This window comes from Sciurus vulgaris, assembly GCF_902686455.1.
Source record: "Sciurus vulgaris genome assembly, chromosome: 5".
Taxonomy (NCBI): Eukaryota; Metazoa; Chordata; class Mammalia; order Rodentia; family Sciuridae; genus Sciurus; species Sciurus vulgaris.
In genome coordinates this window covers 47,616,567-47,641,884 of record NC_136465.1, presented here as the reverse complement: position 1 = coordinate 47,641,884, position 25,318 = coordinate 47,616,567, and the positions used below count along the sequence as shown (strand labels likewise).

General features: G+C 40.8%; 1 protein-coding gene across 1 annotated transcript in view; it reads right to left on the bottom strand.

Annotated features, from left to right (window-relative positions):
• Nucleotides 1-227: 227 nt before the first annotated feature.
• The window catches only part of LOC306662182 (uncharacterized protein), a gene marked incomplete at its 5' end in the record, with an annotated part of 38,173 nt that continues 13,082 nt past the window's right edge, over nt 228-25,318 (bottom strand). The window contains 4 exon segments of the mRNA XM_079141739.1: nt 228-1,806; nt 3,387-3,713; nt 5,083-5,571; nt 5,574-7,028. Of these exon segments, the coding sequence (XP_078997865.1) occupies nt 3,454-3,713; nt 5,083-5,571; nt 5,574-7,028 (2,204 nt within the window). The 3' untranslated portion in view covers nt 228-1,806; nt 3,387-3,453.

Sequence of the window (25,318 nt, the reverse complement as noted above, 5' to 3'; positions counted from 1 at the left end):
TTCTTCTTTTGAGGCACTACTGAGAAATGATGTTTCCCTAAATACAACAAATATAATACACTTAGCTTTGTTTAATGGACACGTGTTGACGGTTAGCAGTCAACACTCTCAGTACAAAATTTTGCAATCATTTATGTGTGTAGCAGATATCTCCCCACTGCTGTGCCACTGACCCATCCTGGGTGCGTGCACACACACACACACACACACACACACACACACACACACACACACAAACACACACATTGTGCCTGCAGTTTTGGAGGCCTTGCCTAAACCAAAATAAAAATAATTATAAAGCAGTCTTCGAAAGCAAACTGAATGAATAAAGAGACAGCTTTGTAGTCTATATTGCAAAGAAGCAATAAGTATTGCAGGAAAAAAGTTTAATTGCTTTGTAGCTGCTCCACCCTAAGGCCAAACCAAGAAGTGGCTTCTCTTCACACCCTTTCTTCCTCCTGTGGGGCTCAACATTGCCCTAACGACTCTGCTGCCCCAACCCCAAATGTACACCATAGGCTCACACACAGAACAACAGAATTCAATGAATGAAAACCAGAACTGGATGCAAGAAGAGAGTAAGAACAGCAAAGAGACCAAAGGGCCAGAGAGCTCCTGGGCCCAAGGAGAGACATATCCAATGTCAGGAGAGGAACAGTCCCGTGCTCAAGCACCAGCTGCCCTTGCTCATCCTTTCTTCACACCCTGCTACCCCAGGAGCTGAGGACAACTGCATTGATTCACTAGAGAAACAGTTATCTCTGCAGAAGGCTCTGCAGAGTTTTGAGGATGGAATGTAAAACTTGAACTAAAGGGTAAGGATTATTTTGTACATTCTGCATATATCTAGAGATTTATCGTTTGTACTGGGTTGCTCCATGTCAATATAAATATTTATGATATATAAGCATGGTGTATACATAATGCCACCTTGGCTACATTAGTTTGAATCTGTTTCCATTCCTCCAGTGTTTATGTGGTCTTACATTCCATAATTCCTTGAGAGTTTTCAAACAAAACTTGGGTAAAAATTAGATAATAAAATACCCAAGAATGTCTCAAATTAAAAAGTTGTTATAATGTACAGCAAGATGTGGAAAAACTTGCACATCCTGTAGTGGCAGATACCACAAACTCACATGGCAAAGGACCGAGAAAGGGGGAGTCATGAAATAAATCAATCTGCAATACTAAGTTATGACCCAGAAATTCCAGGGCTAGTGTAGACCAGATAAAAGTTCAGTGCCACTAGAAGATATGTCTGTGTACCACAACCTGCCCAGCAACAACAAAAGATCACAAGGAGGGGTGACAGGAGATTCAGAAAAACAGAGACATTTTTAAGTAAAGCTGGGGCCAGGTGGGACACTGTCCTTTGATGGAGGAACAGTGACTCAGAACAGGCTCCACATGTTTATTATATAGGGTCTCATGATCAGTAAGTTTAACTACAGAAGCTCTGCAAGTTGTTCAAGGCCTGTAGAATTATCAAGAGGCTTCTTTGTGTACTACAAAGTCACAGTATTCAGAACATCTAACAGCTATTCTGTTGTACCCAGAAAACTTATTGTACTGGGTAAGAATGTCTGAAAACTGCTGGCATCAGAGCTGAGTGTCAAGGCTATTCACACAGCTTTGTCTTTTAGCAAGGAATGTTTCCCAGACTTGGCTTTTGCCGACACCACAGGATCAGCTGATGACGGGGGCTCATTCATCCTCTGTATCTTCCCCTTCTTTATTTTTTAACCATAACTGATATATTTCTGCTGGAGTGCTGGAACTGGGATCACACAAGCTTGCAGCTGACTATGAGAAAATAAAACAGAATTAAGAGCAAGAAAACAAGTCCTATGAGATACCGTGTAGTATGTTTCAGCATATGTTAAGGATTGAAGCCATTTAGGTTATTCAGACAACCCATTTTGTCAGTGCTTTGACATAAAATACTTCCAGAGCCCTCCGAGATCAGGAGGCTATTGACAATAAACTTGAAGCTAAGTTGAATGCTTTAGAGGTTACTGAGATCAGATACAAAGGCTTAAGGTCAGGCACATGTCGCTTATCAATTTATTATTTAACACCTATTCCATACAATAGTTCCCAATGGGATTGGGAAAAGATAAAGATGCAACTATTAGAAATTTGGAATCATAACAGTGTTGGTTTAGATCTCTTGCAGCTGCACCACTACATCCAAGCCATACATACAAGAATCAGATTCTCATGTTATCTCCTGCCAGTTTTTCAGAAAAGCTGTTGGATAACCTAAATGGCTTCAATTAACAGGAATTGTTAATATCACCAAAATGAACAGCAATCATTATTCTGTGCAGTGTACTAATTGTAATTTTACTAATTTCACTTCTGCAATCACTGCCTCTGTCATCCTGCAGAAGTAATTATTGAAATTAGGGTAAAAGTACCAAAGATTATAAGTCCTGCTGCACAGCATGACCAAGTCAATCGATAAAGTTCTTAAAGAACTTGCAGCCCTGCATCTTGCCTGTAATGTTAGTGGGAAGCATAAGAAAGGGAGGCTGGTGTAAAACCAAAATATCTTGAATTCTGTTATACCTAGTTACACAATTAGTGAAATTACAATTAGTACACTGCACAGAATAATGATTGCTGTCCATTTTGGTGATATTAACATTTCCTGTTAATAAGAAGTGGAGACTGCACACATGCCCACAAATTATAATATGGGCTGGTGGTACAACCACTGGCTAGATCTGTTAGTAATTGACTCATGAAGTTGACAAAATCCAAAGCAGCAGTCAGACACTATAAATCCTTCAGTGTGCCTCCTGAACTTGTGGTTTAAATATTACAACAAACCCTCCAGGAGACATGAATTCATGATGAGGATGTACTAGATCAAGTCTAAGAGACCAGTCCAGGACATATGACTCAGAATGGGAAATATTATCTCACAGGGATTAGGTTAGCACAATCTAGCCACCGGGGAAAACTCCCCAGTTCTAAGGTGGTGGAATCAGGGCAAGGAAGTGGACGGTGATTGGCAGGGTTCTCGTGACTAGATTTAGGAAACGACACTTGAGTGATGATTTTTGTATATATTTTCCCAAATCCAAAGGACCAGAAACACTGTCAACATGGGTGCTACCATAAGATGTTTTCTTTTTCTGGGAGATTTGTAAGCACCATTTTCTGGCAAATAGACAAGCAAACAGGGGCCTCAACACTGTACCCAGAAGAAGTATAATTAGAGTAATGAGAGGGAGTAATATGGCAGTCAGATTGACCCCCACCATGGGAGAGTGATTTGTGAACACAGGAATAGACCCCCCCTGCCCAGGAGGTGGGATTAGTAAAGGAGGGTCTAGAAAACATGTCCAGTAAGTCTCTCCTGCCACCATACATACCTGGCAACTTACAATAGCCAGCATCGTCATAAACATGAGAGCTGGCGTCACAGTGGTTCCCTGACTCTCAATCACATCCCAAGCTCTCCTCGTCAGTCCTTTGATCTGAGCCCAAGTTGGGGGAATCTACATTTAGTGCGTCTTTCAATGGCTGCTTCCTTTTCCTGGTTCTTTTTCTCCGCTGGGATTTGAGAGCAGCTGTTGCTTCAGCACTACTGTTTACAGAGTGATCCTCTATCTTTTGAACTGGGGTTTGAGTCTCACTGTTGGATCCATCGTGATGACACACTGCTTTCTCAGGTACCCAAATTGGCATCTCAGCATCTTCTGGAAAGATACAAACATGGATGGTTTATTACCCATATTATTACTGGATCCAGCACCTTCCATTTCCCTGACTGCAAGTCCTTTCACCATACCGTTCCTGCTACACCAATAGGGCCAGAGACTTGATGTCTCTAGGCTGCATGTGGTGCTGCCCTCCTCATGATTTTAAAAATTTAAGGTAAAAAGAGCATGATGTAATTGGTTCTGTGGGGAGGGGTAGTACCTATCTCTCCCTTTTTGTCTTTGAAGTTGAATCTTTAAGTAGTCTATTGGCATGTTCTATTGCTTTGCCTTTGAGTACTGTATGGTATCCCTATCTTGTGAAAGGAAGCACAGAAGTGTTGAAAGGAAGAACTGGCATAAGTCAGACCACTATTGGTTTTAAATTCCTTTTTTTTCTTTTTAACATATTTAACAATCTTTAATTCAAATGTAAAAGTTCAATACAAGTCAATTGTAGGGCATGGAATTTGTTGTTCTTTTAAAAACAAGAATGAGAAAATGCAACAAAATGATCTTTCTACTTTTTTCAAAAACTTTTAAGGAAAGGATTGATCATAGGGCCACTTTCTCCACTTACCAAGTCTTGCACCCATTCCATAATCTTAATACAGATTTCTGAATAAAGATTTACAGTTCAGTTTTGCTTACATAACCATTTAAAAATACTTAGCACCAGCTTGCTTCCTATAATGCCAAACAAATCATGAACTACTTCCATCTGAATTTCTTCTTTTTAAAACAAGGGGGCAGTTACTTGTAGAAAGCAATATTTAGCCTCCACATACATTTCCCAGAAATGGCATATGCCTGCCATTCAAAGGCCGCAATACTTTCATGCTTTCAAAGCGGAACACCTAGCCTAATGTGCATAGAAGCATGAATGGCAAAGTTGAAGATCAGTATTATAACTATTTGTCTATTTATTTGAAGCACAGTGAAAAAAAATCAGTGCATTCTGGAAGTCTGGTGGCACAAGATACACTGCCATTAATTTGACAGACATTATACAGTAAAGAGAGAGAGAGACAAAAGAAAAGGGAAGTAAAAGAAAAAAAAAAACTTTTTTCTCCTGTTGCAAACATTGCATTATATAATTTTACTTGCCAAACAAACCATTTACAAATATTAGGTCAATAAACTGCTAACATTCATAAAAAGGAAGCTTTCTTATTAAAATGCAAGAATTTAAAAGTGGTACCTAAACAAGAAAAGACAAAAACAAACTGGAACGAAAGCCTAGTTATCACATCTGAAATCGGAGGTTTTTTTTGTGGGGGGGCTTCATATTCTTCTCTCACTCTACCATATCCTTCTGGTGTTCCAGGGTCCATTCCTCTAGGACCCTGTTGACTCATAGGCCCCTCACCTTCCTGCCCAAAGGGCTCAGTACTCTTGTTGCTTCCCATCATGGAACCACTCATGGTTGCTGGTGGAACTCTAGGATTAGCTTCATAACCAATGCCACCACCACCACCACCACCACTTAGAGGTGGACATTTTTGCCTTCCTGAACCATGGGCATCTCCCATGTTCATTGCTCCTCCGCCACCCATTCTCATGTCTCTTTCTCTTGTGTCCATGTAGCCCATCTGGCTGTAACTTCCTTCTCTTTGGTGTCCCATTTGTTCTTCCATTTTAAACTGGCCAATCATCATCTCTTCCTCCCTTCTGCATCGTTTCTCCTCTTGCCTCAAATGCATTTCTTTACATTTCTGTACTTTTTGATTGTGAAATTCTTCCATATGTCTCGTTTCTTCCTGATATTTCATCCGACCTTGATGCAAATAATTCGCCTGATGCTCACGATAGGCATTTTCCATTTCACTTTCAAACTTTTCTTTTGCATCCTTCATTTTTTTTTAACTTGTTCTCTTTGCTGTTTCTCCATTACATCCAAGGACTTCCACCTCTGAGAATATTCATACTCAAATGTGCCATGCTGAGCAAAACGAGGTGGTGTTTCTCTCTCCTTTTGATACATTGGATTCTTCTGTGCACGTTTTTCAGGAAGACCATCTTCATCATTTAATTGTTCAAATGGTTCCACAATAACTGGACGTGGAGTTGTCGTCAGTAGGAAAACACCTTCGCTGCATCGCTGAAATGCCTTTCTTGCTGCTGGTTTAGAAGCAAATTCAACAATGCCTTTCCCTGTAGATCTTCCACGATCATCTACAATTACAACAGCCCTTTCAATAGGACCAAACTGGCTAAAGGCTTCTTCCAAAAGTTCATTGGACACGTTAGGCGAAAGATTACGAACAGAGAGGGCAGCAGCATGTGTGGCAAAGCGAACCAGAAGCTGCCTACCTCTCATGGGTGTATTATCAAGTTCCGCTTTGGCAATTTTAGCCAAGGCTCTAGATTCAAGTTTAATAAATCCGAATCCTTTGCCTTTATTGATAAAAACTTCTCCTGGTTCTCCGTATTTTGCAAATAGCCTTTTGAATTCATCCTCTTTGATATCAGCAGGTAGATTCCCAACAAACAACCGACTACGCTGTGTGTAAGTTTTCTCTCCAGGCCTCCTCAAGAGACATCTCTCCGCCGCGGCCGCGGGGCCCGCCGGCCGGGGGACCCTGAGGCTGCTGCCGGTGGTACAGCGGGTGGTGCTGACGGCCCCCGCGGGGCTCCCCGCCTCCGCTGTGCAGTGGCTCTGGGTGGCCGCCAGGAGCGCCCGGGCCGCCGCCGGGCTTCCGCTCTGCAGGCAGCGTGCAGCCTTTGGGTTGCTCGCTAAGGGAGGCGGCGTGCCGCGGGCCCCGAGGGGAGTGGTCGGGACGCCGCCGATCCGCGGCGCGGGCAGAGGCGCCCCCCCCCCCGGGGGGGGGGCCGGTAGTCGCAGGAATGGCGGGCGGAGCCGAGCCGAGCCGGAAGCCGGCGGCGCGCTGCCTACCCTAGGTGCGGGGCCGGGCTTTAAGGAACCGCAGATTTGGACGAGTCTGGCTGCGGCGGCTGCTGCTGCTGGTCCAAGGGCGGCGGCGGGATCGGAGGCTGAGGGCAGCCTGGGCTGGGGCGTGGGCTCAGGGGGCCGCGGCTCAGATTGAAGTCCATACCCGGCGGCGGAGAGCAGAAATCGTGGAGGCCGACAGGGGCCGTAATTTTTCAGCCTCCTTCGCGCAGGCGGAGAGCGCCCCGGGCCCCGCCGCGACTCCGGAACCAATCCCGAAACTTGTCTCTGGTGTAGGGGGGGAAGCAGAAACGGAGACGCTCGGGGAGTGTGGAGGCCACCTTGCTTCGCCCAAGATGGCGGATGACACAGGCCTCGGTTTTGAAGCCTTGAGGTTTGCGTATGACCGCGAAAGCCAGGCAATGATTAATCACGTGATTAGCAGTTGCTCCCATTTGCGCAGTAGCAAAAATGGAACGACAATAGGTGTCGATAGACACATGTACCCACCGTTTTCTTCTAAATTATACGTGGATAACATCCATCTGCCAAATGTGATTTGGTGTAGGCCCCCGAGGATTTACCCCAGTTGAAGACCGGGAGGTGACAACACATTGGGGTCATTATTTAACTATGGTCCAGACCTGTTCCCTAGTAAGATGAAATTCTGTGTGCAAACTGGAGGCATTTTGGTGATGTAGGGCATGTGATTGAGCTAAAGAATAAGGTGATACAGGTTCTACTGGTGGAACTATATGGTCTATTGGTCTGTGGCATCTTTTGTTTCCACTAAGGGTCCCGTATTGAACTCAGGACCTTATACATGCTAGGGAAGTGCTCTACCACTGAAATACATCCCAGCCCTTTTTATTTTTAAAGTTTTTATTTCCCGAGACAGGGTCTCCCTAAGTTGTTCAGGGTGGGTTCCAACTTGCAATTCCCCTGCCTCAGCCTCCTGAGAAGTTGAGATTATAGCTATGTACCTCTATGCCTGGCTATTTAATAAAAATTTTGAATGTTCTGTTTATAGCTAAATTCTCTACAATGTATGCAGTGTTGAATAAATACGTGTTTAAAATAAAAAATTATATAATAAAGACAAAAGGAATTTCTGGACTTGTGGTAGAAGAATAGGAGTAAGAAAAAAGGCAAGTTGTGTTAGCTCTCTGTCACTGTGACAGAACACCTGATATAAACAACTAAAAGAGTTTTGGCTCAGGTTCTGAGGTTTCAGTCCATGGCCACTTGGCTCTGTTATTTGAGCCTGAGGTGAGGCAGTGTATCATGGTAGAAGACATGGTGGAACAAAGCTGCTCCCCTCATGGCAGCCAGGAAGCAGTGAGAGAACAAGGGTCTGGGGACAAAATATACCCATGGTAGTCAGTCCCAGTGACCCCCCTCTTCCAACTAGGCCCCACCTCTAAAAGGTTCCATTGCTTCCCAATAGTAGCACCAGCTGGCTACCAAGTCTTCAATGCAAGAGTCCTTAGGGAATGGACAATCCAGATCCAAACTATAACACAAATCACTCGGTTTCTATCACTTTAGGATAAAAAGAATCTGCCTGAATTTACAAAATTATCTTTTCAACTCAAATGTGAAAATATTGTAATGTAATTTTTTAGCAATGGCATTATTTATTGCTACATGACAAATTACCCTCAAAACTTAGTGATTTAAAACCCCAAATATTTGTTTTCTCACAGTGTAAGGATTGGGAATCTAAAAATGATGTAGTGGGATGGGTCTGACTGTATTTCATGAGGTGGCTTGCCCTCAAGATGTCATTGGCACTGTGGGCATCTGCAGGCCTGATTGGGCTGAAGGGGCTGCTTCTAAGAACACTAAGTAGTTTAGCTGGTGACTGGTGGCCTAGTTCCTTAGCAGACCTCTGCATAAATTGCTTCCATGTTTGTTCTTACAACATACCATTGGTTTCCCCCACAGTAAGTGATTCAAGATCAGTGAGCAAGTAACCATGGAAACCATAATGCCTTTTATGACTTAGTCTCAACTGTGACATTTCACTACCTCTGCTCTGTTCTACTGATAATACAGAACAACTCTGATGTGCTATGATAGAGGATTTGGCAAGAGGATGAATCCAGGAACTCACCAAGGCCACAATGGAGCCAGGCAAGCATACCTGGTAATAATGAGTCAGGGACAGAAGAAGCTGGACCCAGGAGCACCATCAGAGTCTGTAGATTCTGGCAATGTTTGACACTCTTCATGTGGACTTGATAAAGCAACAAAATTTCTAGGAATCCTGAAAATGGAAATAATAATTGTTTCTATCAGACGGATGATGATTGAATGATAATCAACTGATGAATTGAGAGAATTTGAGTGAATATTGCCCACAGAAATGTAGGCAATGTGGATTTTTCTGAGAGGGCACTTTGAAGTCACATGAGCCAAGCAATTGTAAATCTTAATCCCACGAGTGTCATCTTGGAAAAATTACTAGCTTTCTCTAAGCCTTGGCTTCCTCAATTTCAAAAAAGAACATAATAATAGTTGCTTTGGTAAGTTTTTATGGGTATTCAAGATTTTACATATTTTATATACACACATATTTTTATTATATATATATCAAGCAATTATTAAGCAATTGATTAGTACTCTTGTAAAGCTTACCTCATATTTTGTGATATTGTAGGATGGCCCTCTGGGTTGACAGAGGTCTCAGGTTTGAGAAAGAATTTTGAAACTAATCAAAAAAGCTCAATCTCTCTCACTTACTAATATAACCATATTTCAGAAAGTTAAGAAAACAAAAAAAAGAAGAAAAAAAAATGTTATCCCAAACTCTAACAAAATTTCATCCCCATCTGTCCTTCCAGCCTTCTTTTCTTTATTGAAGTAAGAGTGTACATAACATTTGCTTTTTGCTTCTTTTTATATCTTAATATAACTTCTTATAGAATTTGACACTCGCTTGTTCCAGCGTGTCATGCTCCAGGCAGTGGCCCCAGGATAGTAGTAGTGAGAGATGAGTGTGGAGGGAAGAAGTGCCCTGGGTCAGCAGGCCTATGTCAGGATCAGCTCAAGTTCTGAGACAAATCTGGAGGATCAAAGACCACTGAGGGAAACAGGGGGAGGGGCTTTAGTAAATCTGGAAGTTGAGGAGGGATGAAGGCTGCTTAACCTCTCTCAGTTCCTTATCTATAAATGATACCTGTTACATGCACCTGCCTTTATCGGGCTGCTGTGAAGATGAATTCAGTTAGTACCGTGCCATCTTTACTAGATGTCGGTACTAAAATGCTAAGATTGAATGAGTCGGGCATGAGGCATTCTCAAAATTGTTTATCAGTGATGGAATTCTTTTTATTTTTCTATTTGTTCTTTTTAGATATACATGACAGTAGAGTATAATTTGACATATTTATACAAACATATGCAACAGAGGAATTCTTAATAGACTTCTTAAACATTCATACTCTAAAATTTCATAACTCATTTCTTGGATATAGGAAATCCCATCTGGATGTGAGGTCGATATGGGGTTGATCACTAACTCTAAACATGGCTAGCAAGGCCGAAGGCCTAACGAATATATGACCAGGTGGGTAACAGGAGGATGGATGGCATGCTGAGAGGACAGGAGTGCGCCTCTAGGAGAGCCCTACCCACAAGGGGGCAGCAGCTACCGCAGTCATTGCTGCTCAGGAACTGAGCTCAGCTGCTGTTTGACAGCTGCAGCTCATTTTAAAAATATTCACCAGAATTAATGTGCCATGCCATGTAAATAAGCTGATGCTACTCAGGCATTTTTGGAAAGTTGCATGCACAAAAATCTGTTAAAATCGGCTAGGCCACAGGATTCCAAGCACTGGGAGAAGGGTTGCATTTTCTGCCTTATTCCTAGCTACTAAGTTTCTTTGAATCGTTTGACCTAGACTTGCACAGCATTTAATTATGTTTTAAAATAAGGTTAACATATAAAATAAATAAAAAGTACATGTTAGCAGATGAAAGGTTTCCAGAAGTCTCACGCTAGAGAAAAGAAGTCCATTTAACTTTATTCAGGTCTGTGTCCCATACTTTTAGACCTAGAAGATTTGTTTTCCACATAAAATGCATTAGCACACTTTGGAAAAGGCTTTGCAGCTTTGAAAGAAGAACCCAAATAAAGAAATCATCCAAAACAAAGTGGATGCCATCGTGCCATGCCTAAGCACCTGCAGTGATGCTGACGGTCCCTTGCCACCTGCCAGGCTTGCATCAGCATCTGGGAATGGCAGTCACCCTGAGGGCCACTCTGCACCTCTCCTCACGACTGAACCTACAGGCAAGAGGTGAATGAAAGGAACAGCTCTGGCCAGGGCACCTCGTAGAGCTTTAAAAATGTTCATTTCTCTCTGGGGGGAAAAAAAAAAGTTTTTTTCCAGATAAACTCTAACAATTGCCTTCTGCCAGCAACTTTCTTGGTGTGGGAAAGAGCGAGAGGAAACTTCTCTGATGCAGCTTAAATACTGTTCATTTCCTATTGTCAGAATGTAACAAACTACACCATGCTCTGTACTGCAAATGGTGTTCTAAATTGAAAGGCATCTGTCTGTGTCTTGTTTGTTTTCTTTTTTATCTTCTTTACAAGTTTGCAAACATGGACAGCAGGGTGTGACAAGCCTTGGATACCTTATCTATAAAATGAGCATAGTGATATTTATCTTGCAGGTTTCTGTAAACCAGAATTTTAGAAATACTAAATAAAAAATGAAATGTGTGTAAACTGTCTAAAATAATGGCAGTGACATGGCAGGACCCAATACATGACAATGACTGGTATTATGTCCACATCTTGGGTTAACACTAAACTCTGGGAGGATGTAACACATGGATAAAGTATGTTTTGTTTTGTTTTGTTTTGTTTTGTTTTTTTTTTGGCTTTGATACCAGGGATTGAACCCATGGATATTCAACCACTGAGTCACATCTCCAGCCCTTTTTTACTTTGAGACTGTGTCTCACTAAATTGTTTAGGGCCTCGCTAAATTGTGAAGGTTGGCCTCGAACTTGCAATCCTCCTGCCTCAGCCTCCTGAGCTGCTGGAATTACCAGCATGCTCCAGGCCTGAAGTATGTTTAAGTTCTAGAGTAAATCACAGAACTGTAGCATTTGGAAATGGTTAAAAATTTTTAAAAGTTGGAAGAATTCTCAGAAATATTTTACAGATGAGCAGAGAAACTGAGGTTGATTAAAAACTAACTTTTCAATGTTTTGCACAGGAGCATGAATTACCATCAGACAATGATCCCACACTAAGAACACAAAAATCTCACTGAAAAGTTAAAATCCAAACATGACTCATATCTTAAAGTGCATGGACCCATAAATCTTCATTTTGCATGGTCCCAGGGATTCTGTAACTTACACAAATTTGCATGTTTAATAACAAATTTGAACTTTCAGGATACTAAGTGATCTGCTGCAAATGTTCCCAGTATTTTGTTTAAATCCCTATTTGCCTGCACTTCACAGCTGACAGGTTTTCTTCATCAAGCTCTATGTGAATCCAGCCACAAAACATCAGCTCATCCCATCACTAGATGGCACTAAACCCACTTGTAGAGGATTCAAGGAATCCATCAGTGTGGGACAGCTGAAGAGTTTGCAAAGGAAGTTTCATGTCCTGGTTCCATTTTAAATGTTCATACTCAGACATAACAGCAGATGAATTAAATATACCATTCTTCTGCATATTTAAAGTTAATTGGATTTTTAAAAAAATAGATCAGAACTACAGAAGTGGCTGCCAGGTCCAGCATATCTGGGCCACCTCAATGACCTCGGGAGGATCCTGTTGAAATCCAATCTCAAAGCTCCAGCCACCCCAAAAACAAAACAGGAAGCAAGCACATTCTAGACCTTTTTTCCTGATAAAGTCGACCATTTGTAATATTTTTTGTAGAGATAATGGGAGCTGAATAGTAAGAGATGATGGAGAAGGAGCATTTCTAGAACTTGTACTGTAGAAATAACGAAGGCAAATGCAGGAAGACAAAGAATGAATGGAAAGTAGAATCAGAAAAAAAAAAAAAAAAAAGGTGTTTGAGAACAGCAAAGTCTAGTAAATTGGAAAGTGAAGCTTCGTGTAGCAACCAGAGTTACAAAGTTTCAGTGCTAGAAGGAACCTTTTAATGGAAGCAGAAAAGGGCTCAAAAGCTAAATAATTTGTCAAAAAACATGCAGGTAATTAGTGGTAGACAACTGAAGGACCCTCAGTTTTGCTAACGTGCATTTTCTATTCAATCATATAACCCTTGCTGTGTCGTACTGAAAATCCTTCACAGAATCCAAGTAAATGCACTTAGAAACGCCCTCCTCTCCACCCACACGTGCACATGCGCACCGGTGTCCACCATTATCACAGTACAGGAAATTGAAGGAAGCCATCTGAAACTTCAGCGTTGGGCACAGCAGCCACAGATAACATATCAAACGAAAGGCTGGAAATGAGCACAGCTCTCATTCACACAGGAAGCCCAGCTCAAGCTGTTTGACCCTATTTAGTAATCAGTTCCATGCTCACAAAAGAATGCCAGAACAAAAACAGAAGCAGGGAGAAAAGAAACCAACAACCCTTTTTCTTAATAAGAGGAATGATTCCAAGAAGTTTAAAGAGAGGCCCAGCTGCTTTACAGAGTTTTGCAGGAAATTTGGTAATTCTTTTTTCTGATGCCATTGTTTTTCCCAGCCCAGGGAAGCAACATAGCAAGGCAGATATTGGGACAACTCCAATAAACCAAAGTCATATTTAACTTCAGTTGTGCTGATCTTTCAGGCGAAAGTATTTTGGATGTAGACATTCGTGATAATTGTTCATGTTGGTCTGACAAGAAGTGCTGAAAAGAACGGGTACAGTCGCCATTTCACTGTGTGATATTGGGCAAGGTACCTCATTCTTCTATCAGAGGGGGATGGGTTAATTTTGCCTCACCCAATGGTTTTTCCTCAAGGAGAAAGTTAGAGACAATGGCCTGTGGCACAAAGGTGGAACAGTAAATATCAGCCTTTTCCCCTCAGTTTGATGATTTATTTTTGCCTCATTGGTGTGAACCTGGCCTCAGGAGAGGAGGAAAGTGAGAAGCTTCATTTGCTTGTGTTCAATTTGGAATCCTCTTAGGCCTAATGTAGACCAGAAGTCTTCAAACATTTTGATCTTAGAACTCACTATACTCTTAAAAATTGAAGATTCCAAATAACTTTGTAATGTGGGTTAATGGCACAGTTGTCCCCCATTATCCACATGAAAACATGTTCCAAGACCACCAGTAGATGCCTGAAACCAGAGACAGTGCCAAACCCTGTATATACTGTTTTTTCCTGTACATATGTGCCTAGTAAAATTTAATATTACCACATAAGTATAAAACAAAGACTAAAAATTAATTTCCCATTTCAAATGTTTCAGAAGGAAAACTCCAAAATTATAATACCATGATAAATTATTATAATTAAAAATTTAAAAAATTGATATGCAAAAACACATTTTGTTCTCACTAGCCAAACTTCTAAACCATAAATTCATAAGAATTCTTTTAAGATAATTTCTTGTAATTCTGATTCTACATAAACTAAAAATTTCAACAAATACTTTGTCAAGTTGATTACCAAGGAATGCCAATTTTGGCAAATTGTGTTTTCTTCAGGTCCAATTTAGGCTTCAGTTATCCCAGTACTTAAAAATGGCCAAGATTTGAGTTTTTCCCAAATTATAAATCCTAGGTATGAAGTATTTTTCTTTACAATATGTTATAATCCACTTCTCTGTGAATTCTATTAAAATTTTCCATTTCATATTGTTGGACCATGGTTGACCCAGCAACTGAAACCCTGAAAGGCAAAACCACAGAAAAGGAGACTACTGAATCGAACCTATCATAAATCAACACTGAGAAATCTTCATCTATTCATTTAAAAGAAACAGCAATGCATTACATGTTAACATAAGTAGCATAGTTTATGAAAAATAACTTTTTTCCAAAACAAAACTTCAATGAGAAAAGCAGTTATTTACAGTTTTCAAATCTCTTCAAAGTCTAGCTTAATAGAAAACAGCTGGATTCTCATATCTGCTCTACACTCAGACTTTTGTAGTATCTTGTTTTAGTTGAAGCTTATGAAGAAAAATCAATTTGTGAGTTTGAAAAAAAATATTCTAATAGCTTTTAAAGATAATTGTGTATATTGTTTGATAATGTACACAAACTCGATGAAACTCCAGTTTCTTAAAAGTTAATACAATGTGGAATCTGTAAAATTATCAGTGGGAGTTTTTAGGCTCTTTTATCAGAAATGCATTGATCTATTTTGTACTTCAAAAGATTTTACCCAGGCATGATTTTGTAATATTTTGAAATCATTGGTTCACTGAGTTAAAAAGTGTTTTAGTCAGCTTTTTTGATGCTGTGACTAAAAGATCTGAAAAGAACAATTTTAGAGAAGGAAAAATTATTTTGGGGCTCACAGTTTCAGAGGTCTCAGTCCATAAGAAGCCAGCTCCATTCCTCGGGGCTCCAGATGAGGCAGAACATCATGGTGGAAAGGTGTGGTGGAGGAAAAAACCTCAAGACATGACAATCAGGAAGCAGAGAGAGACTCCCCTTATGGACAAAATATATACACACCCAAGGTATGCCCCCAAGGACCCACCTTCTCTAGCCACACCCTACCTGCCTATAGTTACCACCTAATTAATCTCTATTAGTGGATTAACACACTGATTATGTTAAAACTCTCATAACTCAGTCTTCCACTTCCTAACGTTATTGCATTGTCTCACACATGAGTTTTGGAGGACTCCTAATATCTAAACCATAACAGATATTCCAAATTTTGGAATATTATACAACATTTAAAAATCACATTAACTAATATCACCAACAGTGTTATCAGAATTATCTCTGTAAGAAAGTTGTCAAGAGGAGGTCAGTTTTCTGATGCTGAGGTTTGAATGAGTATCCCTCAAAAACCCAAGTGCTAAAGGCTTGGTCCCCAGCCTATCGTGCAGTTGGGAGGTGGTGAAACATGTAAGAGGTGGAACTTAAGTTGGAAGTCTCCTAGTCATATGGGGGTGTGTCATTGAAGGGGATATTAGGACCCTAACTACTCCTCTTCTCCTTTGCTTTCTGGCTGCCATGAAGTGAGCAGCTTGTTCTGCCACGTGCTCTCACCATGATATCATACCTCACTACAGGCCCAAAAGCAAGGGGGCCAACCAACATGGACTGAAACCTCCAAAACTGTGAACCAAAATCAGCCTTCCCTCTTTGTAAGTTGCTTTATCTCAGATATTTGTTACAGTAAGAGAAAGCTTACTAATGCATTGTATTTCTAATTTTCTCTTGACTTCAGATTTAATTTTCAGATAGGTTTTGCTGGAGGTGAAAAGTTCAGCTTATTCACTTTTGATACACTATCTATGAAATATCCAAGTTTTAACAACTATAGTTTTTTTTTTTCATTCCCTGCATAAAAATTGTGTTTTTAATGAAAAATAAATGGTTAGTTTAGCTAAAAATGCAATTGCCTAGGGTTTTTCCCCAAGAAAACCAACGCATTTCAATATTCAGCAGAAATGCTTTCTGTGTATTTCTGGTCACAGAATATTAAGTGGACATGTACTCAAAGACTGAGAGTTTATAAAATTAAATTTTATTGATTTATTAAGAACATTCTTAAATGAAACCAGCATTTGTTTTGCAATAAGTATATGGTGACTGTTGGGTACCACTGTCTGGATACATGCTAAGCTGAGGGCAGTTTTACCTGCTTTTATTTTTATGCCATTAGTGGAAATATACAGCAGAAAAGGCAATTAACATCTTACAATTATGATGAAAATAGTTTCTCCTTATAGATTCCTTGAACAGGTCTCAAGGACACCACCTGCAGTGGTCCACATAATACACTTCCCCAAGCCCCTTTGCATACCTCATGCCCCTCTTTCCTTAGCCCTCCGGGTCCCCCAGTGACTCTTAGGTCCTCTAAATCCCCCTACTGCATCACTTAATAGAATGCCCTATTTCCCCAAGTTCTCTGAGTCAACGTTCATTATACCCTATGTTTTCAACAATAAAAGGAAATCGTTGTGTACCTTCTACATGTCAAACACTGTTCTGAGCACTGAAAATACAGAAGTCCACAAGGCAAGGTCCTTGCTCTCATGGACCTTAGATGCTAGAGGGAGAAAAGGAGACAATAAATTCGTAAATACACCAGTGTACCACATGCTTTCAAACAATTTTAAGTGCTATGATAACCATAAGGAGATGTGACTGAGAATGATGAAGTGATCCATAGGAGATAGCCCTCAAATGAGAAGTGTCATGTTTGTACAGCCATCGCAGATAAATAGTACTTCAGGGGCAGAGGTGAGAGAGGAGAAGATTGCAGTGAGAATCCAGCTAGGGTAGAAATGCAATCCCCCTGGAAAGCTGGGAGGAGGAAGAGGTAAGAAAGACAGTATGGGGGTTTGAACTGAAAAGAGTGCTACCTCACCCTTCTGGGAAGGATGAGACCTCAGTGTTCCCTCAGAGGGGAGAGCAAGGCACTGGAAGGGAATGTCTAAATGGCCTCTGGAGTGGGCCAAGAAGCCACCTTGCCCCATGAGGGTCTTAATGGGAATGCTAATGTTCCTAGTCACTACTTGCCCCACCTGAAGCTGGAGATAGAAGAGGCCAAGGGTGTGGAAGTGGGATAATTGTTAATATGAAGTTTCCATTACTTTGATAGCAATACTCAGCTTATGTTGCCATTCAGGTCCTGGTTGTTCCTTCTGCTTTGGGTTGTGAGAGAACCATTTCTAGAATACAGTAACATTTTTAAAAAAGTTATTTCTGCCAGTGTTCACCTCAACCAGGTACCTAGGCAAAAACCAGACAAATACAAGTAAAAATAATAAACAGGAAAAAAAACTACCATTATGGTTTGGAGATAAGGTATTCTCCCAGAGTTCCTGTGTTAATGCAGGAATAATCAGAGGTGCAATGATTAGATTATGAGAGCTGTAACCTAGTCAGTTCATCCTAGTTTGAATGGAATGACTGTAGGCAGCTGGGGTGTGGTTAGAGAAGAAAGGTCACTGGGGGTGTGCCCTGGAAGGGTTCAACTTCCTCAAGGCTCCTTCCTGCTCTCTCTCCCTGTTTCCAGATTGCCATGTCCTAAGCTGCTTTCCTCTACTACCCCGTTCTGCCATCATGTTCTGCCTCACCTTAGACCCAGAGCAATGCAGTTGACCAACCATGGACTAACTTTCTGAAACCATGAGCCAAAACAAACTTTCCCTCCTCTAAGTTTTTTGTGTTGGTTATTTTGGGCACTGTGATATAAAAGCAAACACACACACTTAACTCAAAAGAATGGCTTGGAGATCCTATTGGGAACAACATTTTGCCACGGAGAAAAGATTATGCCAGTCACTTGAGAAAGTTTCTCTAGAATTAATTTTTGGTGTGTTTTCCTCTCCCAATGACCCCACCAGGACGTTGCTGTTGTTCAATTGAAGTGACATGGCCTAAAGTGGGGCAGCATCTCCCAGGCAAGTGTCTGGTGTTCTGGGGAAGAGGGGCTGCACTCCCTCCTTGCCAGGAGTGGTCTGCTTGCTCCCTGAGTTCAGCCTTGCTCCTGCCTTCTCCGTGATCTCCTCCCCTGGACGGAACGCACCTTCCTCCCTGCTTCATTGAAGAGCCAGGGTTTTGTTTCATGAGTTTCAAACTTTTCCTTTTTCCTCTGAATTACTGCAACCCAAACAAACGTATTTAATCTTGCACAGGTCATTTCTCCTTTAGCCACTTTGCATTTTTCAGAAAGTACATACTGGAGTACTTGTAGATCTCTCAAAATATGCTCTAAGTAGATTGAGTGTATTCTACTTTCTTTCTCCCTCCCCACCTTTGGTATCAGGAATTGAACCAAGGGGTGCTTAACCACTGAGCCACATCCCCAACCTTTTGCCCCCCTTTTAAAAAAAAATTAAGACAGGGTCTCACTAAGTTGTATAGGATTTCTCTGTTATGGTTTGGATGTGAGGTGTCCCCCAAAAGCTCACATCTGAGACAATGCAGGAAAGTTCAGAGAAAATATGATTGGGTTGTAAGAGTTTTAACCCAATCAATGATTTAATCCCTGATGGGATTAATTGAAGTGGTAGGGTGTGACCAGAGGCAATAGGAATTGGGGCATGGCTATGGGGTATATATTTTGTATCTGGAGAGTAGAGTCTCTCTTTCTCTCTCTCCCTCTCTCCCTCTCTCCCTCTCCCTCTCTCCCTCTCTCCCTCTCTCTCTCTCTCCCTCTCTCCCTCTCTCCCTCTCTCCCTCTCCCTCTCTCCCTCTCCCTCTCTCCCTCTCCCTCTCCTCTCTCCCTCTCTCCCTCTCCCTCTCCGTCTCTCTCTCCCTCCCTCCCTCCCTCTCTCTTTCCCTCTTTCCCTCTCCCTCTCTTTCCCTCTCTCTCTCTCTCTTTCTCTCTGCTTCCTGATGATGCAAGCTGCTTCCCTCACCACCTTCTCCCACCAAGATGTTCAGCCACACCTTGAGCCCTGAGGAATGGAGCCAGGCTTCTATGGACTAAGACCTCTGAAACCATGAGCCCTCAAATAAAACTTCCCTCCTCTATAATTGTGCTGGTCAGATCATTTAGTCACAGCAGTGAAATAGCTGACAAAGACACTCCCTAAGTTGCTGAGGCTAGCTTTGAACTTGCAATCCTCCTGCCTGAGCCTCCCAAACTGCTGGGAGAGTGTATTCTATTTTCAATGTGAGAAATCTCTCTGCTACACAAATGCTCATTCAAAGCCATCCACCCAACCTCTTCTAACCATTAAGTCCTAAAATATTCCCCTCCTCATTATATCACCAAATCTTTGAGAGCGAAGCTATTATTGAGTTATTATATTATTGAGTTATTATAGTCCTGGCCCTGGGAAATTGTTGTTTTTAATGTAAGGATGTTAGAAAATTTGTTCAGAAAGATTACACCAGCTTCTTCACTCTGTCCTCAGAAATAATTGAATGTGGATTGTCAGTGATAAGGGTAATGACATGAATTTTTCTCTCATCTCCATTTCAAGGGATTAGGACTTCCCACTGTAACTGTCCCTTCTCCAGTCATATAACTTAGTACCTGATCCCCTTTGAGGTTGACTTCTAATTTATACCCCACATTTAGTAACTCTATAGAATGTGGGGCTGGAGTCATGGCTCAGGGATAGAGCACTTGCCTAGCATGTGTGAAGCACTGGGTTCAGGTCTCAGCATCACATATAAATAAATAAAATGAAGTCCATTGACAACTAAGCAAATATTAGAAAAAAAAAAGAATAAACACATGAGCCAGGCATGGTGGCATGCACCTATAATCCTAGCAACTCAGGAGGCGAGGACAGGAGAATCACAAGTTCAAAATCAGCCTCAGCAACTTAGCAAGACCCTAAGCAATTTAGCAAGTCTCTCTCTCAAATATAAAAAAAGGGTTGGGGATATAGCTCAATTGGTAGAGTGCTTGCCTCACAAGTACAAGGACCTGGGTTCAATCCACAAGGACCTGGGTTCAATCCACAGCACCGCAAAATAAATAAATAAATATATAAAAAGAATAAATGCTATGTAAATGGGCTGGGGTTGTGGCTCAATGGTAGAGCATTTGCCTAGCATGTGAGAGGCACTGGGTTCAATTCTCAGCATTGCATGTAATAAATGAATAAAATAAAGGTCCATCAACAACTGAAATATATATATATGTGTGTGTGTGTGTGTGTGTGTGTGTATCATATGTACATATGTATATAATGTCCCCTATCTTTAAAAAAATATAAATATAAATATGTATAAAGGGCTGGGATGTCTGGGGATGTAGCTTAGTGATTAAGCATTTCTAGGTTCAATCCCTGGTACTATACCCCCAGAAAAGAAAAAAAAAAAAGAAAAGAAAAAGAGAGAGAGAGAGAGAGAGAGAGAGAGAGAGAGAGAGTAGACACATGAGGTACTCTCCCTTATTTTCCCCAGTTTCAATGTCCTTTTGTCCCAACTACCCCACTTCCTTCATTACTGTTTTCTTCCCTTTTGAACTTTTTACGTGTGTTTTGGATATATTTTTGTCTCCTAAAAATAGAGCCAAAGTAAACATCAACAAGTTGGTCCTGCATTTCTATCACAGGGACATTTTTCACATTTAAAAGGCTCATAGATCTTAGCAAGGCTTCATTTCGGGCTCTGGGGAACCATGCTGGGAAACAACACATTTTAATAAGGAAAAGCCAACTCAGAGTCACAAGGGAGCCTCTTGGTTTTCACAGCTGCCTAACCCGGTCTAACATCATTGGCATGCACTATAAGTGATGCCAGAGTCATTAGCCTCGCCAGGCTAGTGACAGCATTATGATGGGTGTGGGTGGTAGCTGAGGGTGGGGGAGTAGCAGGAAATCATGGAGAAGGCAAGGAGAGATGAATGAGAGACACCCAGCTGGCCTTCATCTGTCTGTCAGCAAGCCTCCACTTTATAGTAGACTTAGGCACTGTCAAGCAAAGCTGGGAGGGCCAGGGTGCATAGCAGCAGGTCACCTTATTCCGTTCACCCCGTTTCTTCCCTTTGTGTCCATGCTTCAATGCCAGCCTCCAGCTCCCTGGTTTCTGCAAGGGTCTGATTCACCTCTTACCTTCTTGCAACGGAGTTTGCTTTCCTTTTCACTGAGCCTGCTCAACCCCTTAGCTTGAGTGTCCCGTTTACCTTAGTGAACCCTGTTTAATCACTGGCCCCATTACCCCTGGCTGAACCAGTAGCTAGAGGTAGATATAGAAGAAGAAAAGAGGACTGGCATCAGAAGTGTCTGATGGAAAACATGCTGTTTAAAATCACCATTAAGTGTGTCTGGGGCTGTGACTCAGTGGCAGAGCATTTGCGTAGCTCTGTTGTTGGATCCTTAGCACCATGTACAAAAATAAGCAAATAAAGGCATGCTGTCCATCTACAACAACAACAACAACAAAACTTTAAGAAAATAAAATCACCATTAAGTGAATGCAATGCAAGATGCCTGTGTGGTCCAAACTAACTGTTCACATATTTTCCTTCAACTTTCCCATTTCTTTTCCAGTATAAGAAAGCTCACAGAGAAGAGAAATAAAAGGAGCTGCAAAACTAATGTAAAATTTCCACTAGGTAATGCCAGCTCATTTATATCTAGTTGAAAATTCATCCTGTTTTGTAGCCATCCATCTAGGACCTCCATGAAAGGTAATGCTTTAGTCAGATTTTTTGTTGCTGAAATCAAAAGACCTGAGAACAACTGTAGAAAAGGAAAAGTTTATTTGAGGGCTCACAGTTTCAGAGGACTCAGTCTATAGACTCCATTCCTTAGGACTCGAGGTGAGGCTGAACATCATGGCAGAAGGTTGGTGGAGGGAAGCAGCTCATATGATGATGAGAAAATGTACAGAGACTCCACTCACCAGATACAAAATATACACCCCAAAGGCACACTTCCCATGACCCACCTCCTCCAGCCGCACCCTACCTGCCTTCAGTTAGCACTCAGTTAATCCCTGTCAGAGGATTAATTCATCAATTGGCTTAAGGCTCTCATAACCCAATCATTTCTCCTCTAAATCTTCTTGCATTGTTTCACACATGAGCTTTTGGGGGACACTTCACATTCAAACCATGACAAGTAGTAACAATGGAAAATGATAGGAAAAAGCTGAGCTTGCAAATCTCAGTTAATTTCCTTTGGCTCTGTCAGCCAATAAAGGAAGCATTAGGAAAGCTTGACTGAGAAGACCCAGAGTGCATTATGTTGCTTACCAAAGCATGCACACATGCTTTGGCAGTGGCCAGAGAGAAAGAGGACTCCTCCTCAATTTTAGTCCAGAATGCACAACCGGAGTGTAGGGGGCAAATTTAAGTGGACCAACACGTGACACTCTCATTGTGAGGACAACAGGTGGATCACTTGAGCTATGCACTGCTTCGGTGTAGTGAGAAGACTTCCTCTCTGAGAGGAAGAGTGCAGCAGGGTCTGAAGAACAGCAAATTCAGAGAACTGAGTTTTGTTTTTGACGTCTGCCACTGTGAGTGCTGAATGTGGCAGGAAACCCACTTATTTGCCAGCAATGTTATGAATTCCATGGCTGAAACAAAACACCTGTTTTGCCTTCTAGTCTGCTAACTGGCCACCAAACTAGTCAAGTACCTGGAATTCAAGTCGCAATCACCTACACACTCCACGACTTCTTTCTATAGTATAAGTCAGGGTTCTCCAAAGAAACAGCCAAGAGAGAGATTTATTTTGAGAAATCTGTTTATGAGATTGTGGGGACTGGCAAATCCAAACTCTGTGAGCTGGAAGTTCTAGCAAGAGTTTCTCTTTTGGTCTTCAGTCTGAAGGTAGGGCCCTCAGGTTCTTATCATCTGATCGAATGAGGCCTATCCACACTATGGAGGGTAATTTGCTTTATTCCAAGACTATTGATTTAAACCTTAATCATATCTTAAAAATCTCTTCATGGCGGTAATTCACCTTGACCAAACAATAGGATATTATAATCTAGGAAAGGTGAGAGATAAAAGTAATCATTTCAATCTATAAATTGATTTGGTTTGATACAAATCTCCAGACGATACATATTTCTAGGCCAATGGTTCTTTAGCTAAGCAATGTAAGGATTAAATTTTATTTTTCCAATTCTCCTAATCCAAATGCAAAAATTTAATTCTTGAGAATATTAGAAAACCTGAGGTCTTCAAATAATTTAGAGAAGTTGGCTTTATTTTTTTGACAGAATTTTCTGAGAGTGGTAAAACATACATAAAATTGATCCTTTGAACCTACAGTTTAGTGTCACTAGGTATACTCACATAGTTGTGTAACCATTCACACCATCTATCTCCAGAGCTTTTTCATCTTCCCAAACTGAGACATTGGACCTATTCGACAATAACTGTTTTTCTTATACCTCAGCCCCTAGGAACAACCGTTCTATTTTCTGTCTCTATGAATTTGACTACCTCATATAAGTGAGATCATGCAGTATTTGAATTTTTATTTCACTTAGTATAGTGGCTTCAAGGTCCACCCGTGTGGTACCATGTGTTAGAATTTCATTCACTCCGAAACCTGAATAATATGCCATTGTATGTATATGTCACATTTCATCGTTCACTCACCTATCAAAGGACATTTGGATTCTTTCAACCTTCCACTATCAAGAATAAAGCTGCTAGGAATATGGGTATATGAAAATTTGGTGGAGTCCTTGCTTTCCATACTTCGAGGTATATACCAAGAAGTGTAACTGCTGGTTCATGTGGAAGCTCTGTTTAACTTTTTGAAGAACCATCAGACTATTTTCCAGAATGGCTGCACCATTTTAGCAGTACAGAAGTTTTCTGATTTCTCCACATCCTTACAGGCACTTTTTTTTCTAATGATGGTCATTCTAAAGGGTGAGAACTATAAGTATCTTATAGTTTTGATTTGTACTTATGTAATGATTAGTAATGTTGGACATTTTTTTCATGTACTTATTATCCATTTGAATATCCTCTTTGGAGAAATGTCTAGTGAAATCTTTGCCTATTTTGTGTTAGGGTTGTTGAATAGTATTTTATATTCAGAAATGTCTCTAAAATGTTTTAGCCAGTCCGTAGATAATAAGTGTCACTAATTTATACAATGAAAACACATTTCTCACATTTTTTAGGATTATTATTACACTATAATTTTAGCAAAGCATTTCTAAGCTTCATTATGTACAATAGTTCAAGTCCTAAGTGTCTCCAAAGGGCCCAGAGAGGCCTCCAGAAAAACAGCTTCTCATTTCAGCCTTTATTCATCATCCTTTTTTTCTTTTAAACTTATCCCCAAAAAAGAAATCATAATAATAAAGTCCAGTATCCTTGGAATATTTTCAGAAGAGGACTAGAGTGAACCTGTATTCATATTTTTCTCCCCAATTAGCTATTGAAATATTCTTACCCTCATTTGTGATATTAGTTTTTTAGAGTTACCATGACAAACTACCACCAGATCAGGCAATAAAAATTATTGTTTCATAGTTTTGAAGGCAAAAATCTAAAATTAAGGTATGCTACAGTTTGAATCTAAAGTGTCCTTCAAAAGCCCGGATATTACTTGATCCCCAGAGTGATTGGTTCCTACTAAAGGCAGCAAAAGAAGGATCTGCTGCTGGGCCGTCTTCCTGGCTCATAGATGGCAGCCTTCGTGTTCACTTAGTGTCCTCACTGTATATGAGTCTTACTCTATATTTCCTCTTCTTGTAGGGACACCAATCATATAGAAGTAGGGGAACTCTAATGACCCCATTCAAACTTAATTGCCTCTTTAAAGACTCTCTTTATATAAGATCACATTTTGAAGTACCAGGAGTTAGGACTTCAACATACAAAGTTTGTGGAGACACAATTCAGCTAATAACACCAGTCTCTGTATATAGCTATTAATTTTGCTTTGTTATATATGCAATAAAACAGTATCAAAAATTGAAACTTCCACAGTGTTTTATGTTTTTCATATTATTTAGTTGATAATTTCCTGGAGGAAAGAAACCCTGTCTTATTTCACTTTTTAAATAGCCAGACCCTAATGCAGTGCTTTGCCCATAACGCTTAATAAATGTGAGTGGAATGGACTTGCTGTCCTCATTTTATCCTTTCTTCATCCCTATGTGTTTTTCTGAACCCCTTTCTAAAA